This window comes from Danio rerio, chromosome 8 (assembly GCF_049306965.1).
Source record: "Danio rerio strain Tuebingen ecotype United States chromosome 8, GRCz12tu, whole genome shotgun sequence".
In the NCBI taxonomy this organism is placed as follows: Eukaryota; Metazoa; Chordata; class Actinopteri; order Cypriniformes; family Danionidae; genus Danio; species Danio rerio.
Genome location: NC_133183.1, coordinates 51108686 through 51123171, shown reverse-complemented (window position 1 = coordinate 51123171; position 14486 = coordinate 51108686). Strand labels below are relative to the sequence as shown.

Genomic DNA, 14486 nt, shown 5'->3' with positions numbered 1-14486 from the left:
TCATATTTATATATTTATAAATTATTTTTATTTTGTAAACAATGTATAGTCTTAATTGTTTTGTTTGTTTTATTAATTTTATTGTCTTAGAGCAACATTGTAGCACCTTTTTGCTAAAGACCAATTTCCTTTCCAAGTTTATCCTATCCTATAAAAAGTAAATCTGATTAGGCAAGGCAAGGTAATTCAAAGTGCTATACATAAACAAGAATAAAAGAAACTAATAAATAATTAAATAATTAAAAATGATTAAAAACAGATTAAAATGTGCTAAAACTAAATAAGTGGAAAAGAAAAGAAAGATACTTAAGTGTGATCTGTCAGAATTAGCACAATGCTCATTCAGTCAAGGCACATCTAAACAGATGTGTTTTTAGTCTGGATTTAAATGTACCTAAAATTGGAGCACATCTGATCATTTCTGGAAGCTGATTCCTGCAATGGGGGCATAGTAGCTGAAGGCGGATTCACTATGCTTTAACTGAACCCTTGTAATTTCTAATTTACTTAATCCTAAAGATCTGAGTGATCTGTTAGGTTTGTATTCAGCAGGTATATATGTAATATATTAAGGTCCTAGGCCATTTAGTGATTCATAGACAAATAGTAATACTTCTTCCATTCTGAATGTAACTGGAAGCCAGTGTAAAGTCCTTAGGACTCTCTTGTTTTCCAGTTTTGGTCAGAGTTCCTGGCAGCAGCATTCTGGATGAGCTGCTACTGTCTGACTGTCTTTTTCGGCCATTACAGTAATCCATTCTGCTGGTGATAAAAGCGTGAACAACTTTATGTTCTCTTGTTTCTATTGCTTGATTAATACTGCAGTTATGTAGGGTGTCAAAATTAATTGTTTCTATATTGCATTCTGGTTCGGTGTTGGTTTAGCAACAAGCTTATAAGACGTATATGGGTGTATATTTTACTTTTGCTGGCACTGAAGGTCGGGCTGCACGATTAATCAAACAAAGATTGCGTTCTCGATTCGACCCTACACACAATCTTAATTCAGCTTTTCTACGATAAAGCCAATTATATTTTCAAGCTCAGGAGAGAAGCATAACGGTGGTTTCAAAAATGTTCACGTTTTTATTTATTTATACGTTGCTCAGCAATATGGACACCTCTAAATGGTATTAAAAAACTGTGTTTATAAGGTATAATTCACCCCAAAATATCATTTCTGTCTTAATTTAATGGTTTATTTTCAGCCGCAAAATCACACATGAACTGACGCACTGTTTACTATCGAGAGGACATGCGCGTGTCAGTAAATTATATCTACTTTAGTAAACAGAACCTGCAAAGGCTGTGAATAACAGGTAATAAAGTTGTAAATAACGTTCAGTTTGTTGAACAGAGCTATCATTTGGAAGCGGCGCGGGAAGTATGATTTGCATGTATATAATGTTGTCAAGGACAAATGTCAGGTTTTTATGTCCCGCATATGTCTCAAACATAATTATTCAGCTTTAGCATTATGAATTGTTGTAATTTAATGTCATCACTTTACTGTGAATTAACAACCAGGACATATTTAAAGTTTCTTCTAGTACACCTTTCCAAGTTTATTTAGAATTTAGCATTTTAACAAACAATAGACCTACCTATGTTTGAGAAATAACAGTAATAATAGTCTACTCATATCAAACTTTTTTTTACATCTAAAGACTTGTAAGAAAATCGTGATCTTGACTTTATTTATTTATTTTTTTACTGAAAGTACCTGTGTGACTGTATTTCATGACAAAATTATATACTTGTGAAGTTAAAAAAAAAATGAAGTTACAGTTCATCAGTGCATAATGATATTATATTTTACCAAAATCGATGACCTGATAATCGTAACTGAACCGTGAGAGTGTTGGTTCAATTCCCCTACTATTATCCCTCCTTTTGTGGAATATTTGGTTAAAAATTATCTACTTTAAACTGTCAAATATTTACATTAAATAACTTTTTTTTTAAGTTTAAGTTTTAATTAATAGTAATTTACACTGTTTACTTATTTTAACAACAAGCGTGGTAGCTTTAGTGCAGTGTTTTAGTGGCAACTTACTTTGGTTGGACTAGACATTCATAATTCAGTGACTCTAGCAGCCAATATCATCAAGCTGTTTTGGACATTGAGTACGTTGTTTCCTGTCTGTGTCAGCATGTGTTTATGACTGGTAGTAAACTGGAAACTGAATTGTTTTTTTTTTTTAGTATCCAATGCTGGAGCTGATATCTACAGACCAGAATACCCTATTGTCAATATGAAATCTTTACATAAAGGTTTAGTTTATCTACAAATGATATAAAATACATGAATTAATCACCTTTATGTTGTTTCATTAATCTTCAAAACACAATTGCAGATATGCATAAAACTGGTAAATATAGTGTTACCTCTACCATCATATTAGGGTCCCAACAGCTTTTCCTGCACCTATTAAAGTCAAATTTAATTTTCTATAAAGCACCAGATCATAACCTCTTTTAATAAACAAGCTAAATAGCCTTATCTAGTATCTTATTTACACAACAGTATGTTATTTTTGTCTCTACATGGTCGTGCGTTTACAAATTTCTGACCGAATCACGCACGGTGAAGTTCCAAATAGACACTCTCTGCTGTATGGGAATGAGAGTGCGCGACATATCTGACAGGACTGATAGTTTCTCAGGAGTTAATCACTTTAATTTCACAATTGTCGTTTAATTCTTGTAAAATATTAATGATAATGATAATTTAAATGTATTTTTTGTACTTGTAGTCTCCCAGAATGTCATCTGACACCAAGTACAACATTGTTTTGGTTAGATTACGTTGATTACGTTACCTCTATAGATTTTGGCTGGCTAGGATGTCACGTCAACCTACAGAAAACAGAAAAAATATCAGAATTCTTTAAACGCTCACAGTGTAGTGACAATGGCAGCTCTCGCTCTTCTGCGTGGAGGAACCGGAGTAGCTCTTCTGCTCTGGGTCCCAAAGTATGAGCTTCCAGACTGGATAAAAGTCAAGCGAACACCGAGAGACTGAATGTGTGCGAGGTAGACCGGGTGCAGGCGAGGGAGAGGCAGAGTGAACGTGAGAGACGTTATTATTAGTATAGTCTCTCGGCCTCTCTCGCGCACCAACGCTTGCCCTGTCTCATGCATTTGGTCTCTCTTGTGCACACTCGATTAAAAGTCAAGTATAAAAGTGTACTTTATTTGGTATGTATACTAATAGCAATGTACTAGTAGTGTACTTGTGTACTTGTGGCGCTCTAGACAAACTGGCCCACTTTCTAGTTTTTAAAAGTGTAGTTTTCCATTTTAAGTTTAAAATAGCTTCTAATGCCCTGACGGTCCCAGTCAGCAGTGTAAATTGTGAGAGGGACTTCTCAACCATGAACAGGGTAGTATATATATATATATTTTTTACAACACCATTTGCTGCTTTAAGCAAATGTTAACAGTAAGTGTATTTACAGGTCAAGAATAAACATTCGCAATAGACCATTTTGCAGTCTGCATGCGGATCTCAATAAATGGGCTGGACATTTCTGACTTTCCATACCAAGAAGCTCTGGAAATGTTCTTCCAGAAGCCCAGAAAGATACACTGCAGTGACAAAAGCTGCACACTTGTGGATAAAAAAAAAATAAATAAAAATAAATGTTCATTTTTAGCTTGTATGGTTGTACAGTTCAAATCATTGTTCAGGTATTTATTGCTGTTATGAAAAGCCACGCCGCACCCCCAATCCCCTCCTCCCCAAAACTGTAAACCTAGGGGAAACACTGGCTTTCGATTGAGAGGATAAAAAGTTAAATAATGCATCAATTGCATTTATGGTCTCTGATTATTCTATATTTATCACAAGTTTAAAATATAGGATTTAACTGCAAATATGCACTGTTGAATTAAAGAAATGCATGAAAATCTAGTTTAAGGGAACAGATCCTCTAGTCCAGGGGTGTCCAAACTCTGTCCTGGAGGGCTGGTGTCCTGGTGTCCTGGAGAGTTTAGCTCCAACCCTAATCAAACACACCTGAACCAGCTAATCAAGCTCTTACTAGACATAAGCTGTTTTTCAATTTCAAGAACGCAGAGAATGGACTTGCGTTCTTGTGGAGTCCGGTCTTGTTAGGTGTCCTCGGAAGAACGAACTTGGGAGACCACGAGAACAGAGAGCACGTCCTGTGAGAAATAAGATGCTGCGTTCTTCCTGATGGTCACATGACCTTGACTGGTTTTAAATGGAAAATTATTTAAACATTACAGCATTCTTACAACGATTTACTGTTTTCCCGCTTTTCAAAATATATACTCTGCATAAAAACATTATAAATAGACGTTGCACAATATAAATAAAACAGATTTTAATACGAATTTCTGCAAACAAATACCCTTAATGTGTTTATTCCTTTATTAAGATTTTATTGGTAATGTTTATATTCACCATTCCATTTAGGGAAACAAGTTAAATAAGTTATCTCTCTGAACTGTAATAATAAACCAATATGAAATGCTGCGCTTCCCACCCCTAGTCACAATGACTACTGGGACTTTAGAGTGAGTTCGGTGCTCAAGTCTGCAGCGGTGTATCCTCAATATCAAGAACACATCCAGGAAGTTTTATGCATCCTCTGTTCTTGCAGTCTTGAATATTGGAACTAAACTTTGGCAGCTGATGATGACGTTACATGAGAACACAAGGACACAAGACCGCTAAAGAACGCATATTGAGAAACAGCCCTAGAAACTTCATGGCAGGTGAGTTGAAGCAAGTTGGAGCTAAACTCAGCAGGACACCCTTCTCTAGTCTTCTGGTCATATTATTCTTAATCATAATTTATCATTTTAATGACTAAAATGAAAAAAATGCAGATGTCATTTGATTAGCTGCACTGTTACACGGGTAATTTTGGTTACTTGCTGATGCGCAATAGTCTCCAGTAAGTGCAATGGAATTGTCTTCTGCAATCTGACTCACTTTTTTTTTTTTTTTTTTAAGCTTTTTAAGTGTCCTACATTTCTTGTATTCTCGTATTATCAATAGTTGACCTTGGTAGTTTGTGAATATTCATTTAGTGACAGGATCAATTAGCTTTGCAGTAGGTTTTTTTTTTTTTTACAGGCTTGCACTGCTGCTCGGATTTGTCTTTTGATAAATGTGGCTGGTTGACTGTCTCTGCTCTGACATTTTTGCTAACATCTGCAAAAATACATTTGGCCTGAAGATGGTACATCAGAGTTGTTGTGGTTCAGTGGAAGGACAGTACCATAAGTTTACACAACTGTGGTTTAATTGAAACTTCCATTTAAAACCTGTTTTATAATGGTTCCTGCAGTTCTGTCAGCAATCATGTCTTAATCTATCATATACAGTTGAAACCAGAAGTTTACATGTACTCTAAAAAAAGGAACATAACCTTTTTTTTACTGTCTGATGGTAAATCATACTAAATGTTTACTATTTTAGGTCTGTTAGGATTACCCAAATGATTTACATTTGCTAAATGCCAGAATAATGAGTTTTTTTTTTTTTTTTTTTTTTTGAAAGTTTCCATTTCCCTGTTTTTCCCTTTTAAACTGTATAACTTTGGTCAAATGTTTTGGGTATCCTTTCACAAGCTTCTCACAATAGTTTGAGGGAGGCCCCTTTTTTGGCCCATTCCTCCTGACAAAATTGGTGTAACTAAGTCAAATTTGTAGGCTGTCTTGTTCTCGCAAGCTTTTTCAACTCTGCCCATAAATTTTCTATTGTATTGAGGTCAGGGCTTTGTGATGGCCACTCCAAAACATTCACTCTCTTGTCCTTGAAGCATATTTTAAGTAATTTAAGTAATTTGGCAGTATGCTTAGAGTCATGGTCTGTTTGCAAGACCCATTTGTGACCAAGTTTCAATTTCCTGGCTGATGTCATTATTTCTACATAATGTTCTTTCTTCATAATGTCATCTATGCTGTGAAGTGGACCAGTGCCTCCTGCAACAAAGCAACCCCAGAACATGATGCTGCCGCCCCCATACTTTACAGTTGGGATGGTCTTCCTAGGCTTGTAAGCTTTCCCCTTTGTCATCCAAATGTAACACTGGTCATTATGGCCAAACAGTTCAATCTTAGTTCCATCGGACCATAGGGCATGTCTCCAAAAATTTGTTTTTTCCCAGTGTAATTTAGCAAATTGTAATCTGGCTTTTTTTGTTAATTCTGGCTTGTTGATTTTCCCATGTTGTCACATAAGGAAGCAGTGTGTTTGAGGTTTTCCTTAAATACTACTCTACAGTTGTGCCTCCAATTAACTCAAATGTTGTCAATTACCGAATCAGTAACTTCCAAAACCTTGACACCATCATCTGAGCTTTTTCAGAGACATAATAATCTTATTGTATGTAAACTTGACTTTCAAGAAAAGTTATAACAATTTTTCAAAAAATATCTCTCTCATTATTCTACTATTAAGCATAACATAAACTAATTTGATAATCCTAAATTACCTAAAAGAGAAAAAGTTTAGTCACATTAACATCAGACATTTTTAAAATGTTTATGTGCCTTTTTATACAGTGTATGTTAACTTCTGGTTTCAACTGTATTATCATATTATCCATCATAATGACATGTCTGCAATGACGGCAAAAACCTTGGGTCAAACTTTATCCAGCGTTTAGTTTATATTAGGGAAATATCAAGAGGTTAGCTTTCAGATTAATTGCATTCATTAATGTGTTAAGATTAATGGCCCTTATATATTGAGAAAGTAAAATGTACAGTTCATATACAGTAACATCATATAATATCCATAGAAAGAGTCCACATGAACTTTACATGAGAGTACAGTGTTTGTGTGTGTGTGTGTGTGTGTGTGTGTGTGTGTGTGTGTGTGTGTGTGTGTGTGTGTGTGTGTGTGTGTGTGTGTGTGTGTGTGTGTGTGTGTGTGTGTGTATACATGCGTACATGCAAACTGTTTGTCAGGTGAGAGTTGTCCACTGATGGTGTCCAGTCTGATTCTCACTTCTCTTTGTTGCTTGTTACTCTTCCTGTCAGGAAAGGCAAAGCTGATAAATGACATCCGGTGCTCTTTTCTCCATTGCAAACAGCCACAACACACATACTCACTCCCATTCAGTCACTTAAACACACACACCCACACTCTCTCCCATTAATATTAATGACTTAATGCTCTGATCGATACCTGTTGTCTTATAATCTGAAATGTGCTCTGGTGACCTGCTCACTTTCCATTCATGAGTTTAAAGTTAATAGTATGAAACGGGAAAAAGAAAAGGAAATTATTGAATATAATTAGTCCACTATTACATTTGCACATCACATGTATCGTTTAAGGTCTCTTGTCATGTGCACATGCTTCATGTTGTAGATTTTGATGGTAAATTTAGTGTATTTTGGGAAATGTAAGCTGATATGAATCTATATCAATTATGTCTGTATGTTATTATTTATTGCTAATTAAGTGCTAATCCATTGCTGCAGAAGGCACAATCATATTATGAAGCCCATGAAAATAGTCCCCAGCAACAAGGCTTACACTTGCACCACTTGTTAGAATCTGATATCCATGGTATTGAAGCTATTTGGTCATTTTTGAGATGCTAATGGTCTAATCCGATTAATTGATCTATGCTAAGCTAAGCTAAAAGTGCTCCTGCTAGATCCCGAGATCTGCTGAATTGATTAGAAAATGGTAAAATTGAACTGTTTAACTCTAGGGAAGTTGTAAAACCAGCCTATTTTCAAATAAAGTGAGGTGTTTCTTTAAGTGTTCATAAAAACTATATCAGTATATAATAGTGCTATTACAATAACACAGTTACTGATGAAAATATAATAATCCTAAAATCTGAAATGTGCTGTGGTGACCCTCTCACTTTCCGTTCATGAGTAAGTGTGAGTTTAAAGTTAATAAAAATTACAATAATAACGGGAACAGGAAAGGAATTTACTGAATATTATTAGTTTACTATCACAATTCCACATCACATGTTTTGTTTAAGGTCTCTTTCATTTGAACATGCTTCATGTTGTAGATTTTGAAGGTAAATTTAGAGTATTTTGGAAAATGTTAGCTAACATGAATATTTAAACTATGTTTTCATGTGATTATTAATTGTTAATCAAGTGCAAAGCCATACCTGCAGCAGGCGTAATGTATTACGCAGCCCATGAAAATAGTCCCCAGCACCAAGCCTTAAACTGGCACCACTAGTTAGAATCCGATATTCATGGTATTTGGTAATTTTTGAGCGAGGTGCTAATGGTCTAATCCAATTCAATGATCTATGCTAAGCTAAGCTAAAAGTGATTAGAAAGTGATAAAACTCAACTGTTTAAAGGCTCGTACACACCGGGGACGCTTTTCGCTTGCGCTTATCTTCAGCGTTATTCAAGATGTTTTTCCCCATTCAAAGCCAATCGATTTTCACTGGCATTGAGCAGAAGAGTATACAAAATCAATCCTTGATGTTGGATGGTGCTTAATGACAAACAGAAAAACCCTGACAGGGTGGCGCTACACAAGTTAAAGCTTCTGACACTCGCTTGTAACAGAAGCAGCTCCATATTCATATCGCCTCTGGGCATCTTCTTCAATGTACGCTCACATTGAAAATTTTGCACTTGAGTGCCTCCAAGGGCTCTTTAATGCAACTTCAGCAGCTCCATGCACATGACCAATAGTGCCAATCTGATTGGTGGAGAAGGTTTTGATGCAGTGCATCGAAACAAAAAAAGGAGCATGAGGCGATTTTAAAAAAATGACACTTTTACGCCTTATACATTTTTGAGTCTTATAAATTACTCTAAACATAGCACACACACGCGCAAGATCAGATTTGGATTGGTCCCAACTGGCCAATACCGATCCAGCAAAAATATTTGGTATTGAACCGATATCCGATCCAAGTATCAGGATTGGTGCATTCCTACCGGTTTGCATGGGCCTTAACTATAGTGGAGTGTAAAATGAGCCTATTTTCAAAGAAAGTGAAGTGTTCTTTAAGTGTTTATAAAAACTAGAAAAGTATATAACTGAAATAACACGGTTACTGATGTAAATCTAATAATGTGAAGTAAAAGATGTAGTTATCATGAAAATGTCCATCTATTTTGAATTCCACAATTCTTGAGCATACTTTTTTCCTGTATGAACTTATTCAAAAGTTGATTCGAACTTCTCTTCTCATCGTGTGCAGTTCAGTTTTGCTTGTGATCAGGAAGATGGTGACTGTGTGTGTGCGTGTATTACACTGTACCCTCTGTAGTCTCCTCATTAAAAAGGGCATGGCTGAATGAACACGTTCACCAGTTCAACCAGTATATTTCTATGAGGTCATCGCTGTGCTTTCATGGGAGTCCAGTATATTCCTGAAGTGCTTTTACTTGTCATTTCGATATTGAAAAAATGGCATTGCGATATTTTGTTTTCTGCAATATACATTGCGATATAAATATCATTACACAAGATGACTATTTGGAAAAAAAACATCATAGTTTTACACTGATTGTGATGATTTTGTTGGGGAGCACATCTCCGTAAAGTATACAAGATTATACAGAAGTACACAAAATAATATCATGTAAAGCACGGATGAAAACAATATAGCAGAGATAAACAGCACAATAGCTTTCGGTGGAGTCTAACAGTATTGAGATATAGAAATTTAATAATCACATGTAAAACAACAGGGTCTTCATTGTATAAATATATAAACCCAATTAATCACATCTAATAATCTAAAAATCTCTTTAGATCCTGCGAAAGGACTATTACAGATTTGCACATTGCACATTGTATGTTGAACAATATATCAATTCAGCATCGATATTGCAATGGGATAATTCACAAGACACATCGCAAGACATATGCAATGTTGAGTTTGTGTTATAATTTAGCATTTGCATGTGTTTTTGTTGCCTGTGATTGTATAATGATTTTAAAAGCATTCAGGTATAAGAAATTGTACCACTTTAACAACGATTCATTTTATAGAATTATTTAGATTTTTGTCATTCAGTTACTGTACTTGAACACTGTTAGACTCGGGAAATGATAAAACACTATGTTTTTGTTGTATCTTTTCTTGATTGTATTTATAGTTTGTTTTGCATAAAAATACTCCGAACACATGCACGTAGAGAAATGCACTGCAAATAGCACAGACCACAACGAAAATGTGTTGACGGACCACAAAATATAGATTGTTAATAATTAGATTTTATGGAGATGCAAATAGTAAACATCAATTCATCAATCACTGACTAAACACATGCATGAAAATACTCATGACACATGCAAATAAAGAAATGCACTGCAAATGGCACAGACCACAACAAAAGTGGGTCTGGGAAATTTATTGATTTGCTTATTAGATTTTATGGAGATACACTCCAACTGCAGAATCATGCCAATTGTTGTAACATTATAAATTCTTTCCAAACAGATATTACAGGAAGTCTTCTGTTGAAATTGTATTTATATCGCAATATATATAGCACACTTCAAAAAAAATTGCAATGCTAGATTTTTCCAATATCGTGCAACCCTATTTTGTACAGGCTTGTATTTTGTACAGGATGCACATTTGATTAGTCATTACTAAAGCCAAAAACAGGAACTAATCTATTTCAAATATCTTAAGGTCATAATATCAAGGTGCACATATTAGTACAAAATGTAAATGTAATGGAAAAATAATTAGCCATTTTAATAGAGGAAAAATCAACAGAACCAAAAATATATTATATGATATATATTATATGATATATGATATTGAGATATATATATATGTGTGTGTGTGTGTGTGTGTGTGTGTGTGTGTGTGTGTGTGTGTGTGTGTGTGTGTGTGTGTGTGTGTGTGTGTGTGTGTGTGTGTGTGTGTGTGTGTGTGTGTGTGTGTGTGTGTGTGTGTGTGTGTGTGTGTGTATAATTGCAGTCAAAATTATTCACCCTCCTGTGAATTTTATTTTATTTTATTTTTCAAATATTTCCCAAATTATGTTTAACAGCGCAATAAATTTTCTACAGTATTTTCTAGAATAGTTTTTTCTTATTATTTTTTTTTTTATTTTGGCTAGAATAAAAGCAGTTTTTTTTTTAATTTAAAAAAACATTTACTATTATTACACAATGGCTTGCTTAGTTACCCTAACTTGCCAAATGAATGTAGTTAAGCCTTAAATGTCCCTTTAAGTTGAATACTGGTATCTTAAAAAATATTTCGTCAAAATGTTATGTAATGTCATCATGGCAAAGCTAAAATAAATCAGTTATTACAAATGAGTTATTAAAACTTATGTAGAAATGCTTGTTAAACAGAAAATTGGGGAGTAAAATGTTCAGGGGGCTAATAATTTAGGAGGATTAATATTTCTGCCTTTAACTATATACAATTTTGTTAAAATTGTGTAGTTTGTAGTTTTGAAAATCCTTAAGATGTTAGTTGATTACACCCATGTTTTAATAAATGTAACTGTTTCATAGAACTGTTTAAATGTATCAAAATATAGAGTATATGTACAGTGGGGAATGAATATATATATATATATATATATATATATATATATATATATATATATATATATATATATATATATATATATATATATATATATATATATAATTTTTTTTTTTTTTTTCAAAAAGGGGGTGTACTCATTTATGCTGTGCACTGTAATTTGTTACAGGATTGTTAATGCTGTTGTGTTCTGTGATATATTACTTGTATGGCTCTTGTGGGCAGATTGAGTCTCCTCACTCAGTGATTGGCTGATGTCCAGCTCTGTTGCTGTGATGTCACATCCATAGGGAGAGTGTGGGGTTTTTATGACTGGCTTGTTCAGAGATTTGGCTTCACCTGCTGGTTGTTTGCAGTGCTGCAAGATAATTTAACTTTTTTTCTTTTTATTTACATTCATGCTTTTTCACAATCTGAAGCATCATGTTCATTCAGAAAAGCTTGATATTACCAGCTTCCAGGTCTATTAATATATATATATATATATATATATATATATATATATATATATATATATATATATATATATATATATATATATATATATATATATATATATATATATATATATAGAACGTGGGTGCCATTTTTTTTTTGATTTACTATTTTTCTCCTATTTATTCCGGTAAAGTTTATGTTGACGTATTTTAGTTTCTTTTTCTTTTCAGATTTTGAAATGTTTTTCTTAGGAGTTAGCTCTATTTTATTTGTTATTTTGGTTTTTTATGTATTTTGTATTTTTTATTTGTTATATATCTTTTTCTTGATTTAACCTTGGTTTTTTAAGTCATTAGCCATTCTGGTCGTGGAGACAATAGTTCTGTTTTCAGCCCCTGCATATCACCCATCACCAATTATTTATTTTTTCTTGCAGTCACTTCCCTAGACCAACTAAGATTGTAACATTTTCATATATGTTTATATTAATTTTTAGTCTACACAATGCCGTTTTTTAAATTTATTTTATTGTAATTATTTTTATTTAATTATTTAGTGGAATAATCCATATTTTCAATCACAATAAGTTAAAATATTAGTTATTCTGACCAAGTACAATTTTCTGGAAAAAAAAAATTTAAAAATATATATATATTTTTTTTGGTTGGAAAAAAAAAAAACAGAACAAAAATATTATAATAGAAGACTGTGACTATAATGTTTGAGGAATATCACCAGACTTTATAGAATAAAATAATATTAAAATACAAATTATTCAACACAAAATTAAAGAATACAGAGAAACTTTTTTCCTGGGCAATAAATCATTTTTCTTAATTATTATGTGACACTGACGACTGTAGTAAAGATACTGAAAAAGCTTTGGGTCACAGAAATAAATCACATTTTTAAGTGTGGAAAACTGGGAAACGGTTACTGAGAGAATTAAAATATATTTAGCCCCTTTAACTGTAATTGTTCATGCCAAGATTTGATCACAGATCTCTCTGAATACTTATTTATTATTTATGAATTTTTTATATATATATATATATATATATATATATATATATATATATATATATATATATATATATATATATATATATATATAGGTGGCACTTATTTAATGTAATTTTTTTTTTTTTTTTTAATTGTTAAATACTTATTTGTTAATTATTTATTTAGTACTTTTATTCATTATTACTCCACAAGGATGTGATTCTAAAGATTAGAATAATGAAGATGAGAATTCATCTTTAAAATCACTGGACTAAATTATTAAATACAATTTTAAACTAATTTTGAACAATTATTTTTATTGTGCAATAACCTATCACAAATTTACAATTTGTACTGCATTTTTGATTTAATAAATGCAGCCCTGCATGGTGAGAAGGATAAGCTTATTTTAAAACATTTAAAAATCCTACTAACCCCAAACTTTTGACCATTAGTGTATATTCGCCTTTTATTCCCCATTGAGGTAAAATAATTAAAGTTATACAATAATTAATTTTAGAACTTATAGTTATAAAATAATAAAAGTTATTTTACTTGAAACAGTAGTCTGTGGTGTTATAAAAGTCAAAAATTCATATGGAAAAAAAAATTAATAACTGTTTATGCAAGAAACTGAAAATTATTTACATCATTATTTGTCCCTATTTCCCCTTTTGTAGAATAATGTCAATTTGTTAGCTTTTTAGTTTAAAATCCTCTTTTTCTTCCCTGCAGGAGCTTATAAAGCAGAGCGTTGGAGGAAAGGAGGAAAATAAAGACACAGACAATCTGGTGCAGGAGACTGACAGTCAATACGGCACGTGGGAGACTGGACTTCACACAGATGACAGGTGAAAACACACACACACACACACTTAAACCAAACACAAACTCATAAAAGATCCATTTTTGTCCTCGAACTAACATTGAGGCTGACCTGAATGTCTCCCAAATTGTCAAAGCCACTTTTTGTAACTCAACACCACGATCAATTGCATCTATCGAGTGGACCATCTGTAGCAAAGCTATAATGATCTGCTGGACTGACACACAGACACATTTATCTTCATTACAGGGGTTGTCAGAGAGCTTTGGTTACAGTAGTGACCAGTGCAAAAGGGATTCAGATGAAATCAGGGCTAATATATGCGGATCATTAGATTTCATGGGCTGTGTTTTGAGATGGGTGGACAATGTGTTGCAAAAGCGATGTAGCAGCCCAGGAACTGGTAACTTTATTAGTAACTGCACAGCACAATTATGCATGGTTTAAATCTAATTGTAGGAAAGACACTCATGTAGGGCAGCAAATCAAAGTACATGATGTACAAATTATCTGCTGTAAGTAGTTCAGATGTAACTAAATTTGCATAGAAGCTTTTCTTCCATGTTGTGACATTGCATCCAACCTTAACAGATTATTGATGAAGGAAAAAATATAGCGTGAGAATTGGTTGTTGATTGCAGAAGATTTTACAGAAAAGCAGAGTTGTATGTTACATGTTACAAATACAAATTATGGCTGTTTCTCAATTC

At 33.3% G+C, this 14486-nt stretch overlaps 1 protein-coding gene across 2 annotated transcripts in view; it reads left to right on the top strand.

Moving 5' to 3' along the window:
• si:ch73-138n13.1 overlaps window positions 1-14486 on the top strand; it is a 71430-nt gene that overhangs the window by 43648 nt on the left and 13296 nt on the right. For both annotated transcript variants that reach the window (XM_002663199.8, XM_073910994.1), the window contains one exon: window positions 13686-13801. In XM_002663199.8, the coding sequence (XP_002663245.3) occupies window positions 13686-13801 (116 nt within the window). The remainder of the gene's footprint in view (window positions 1-13685; window positions 13802-14486) is intronic.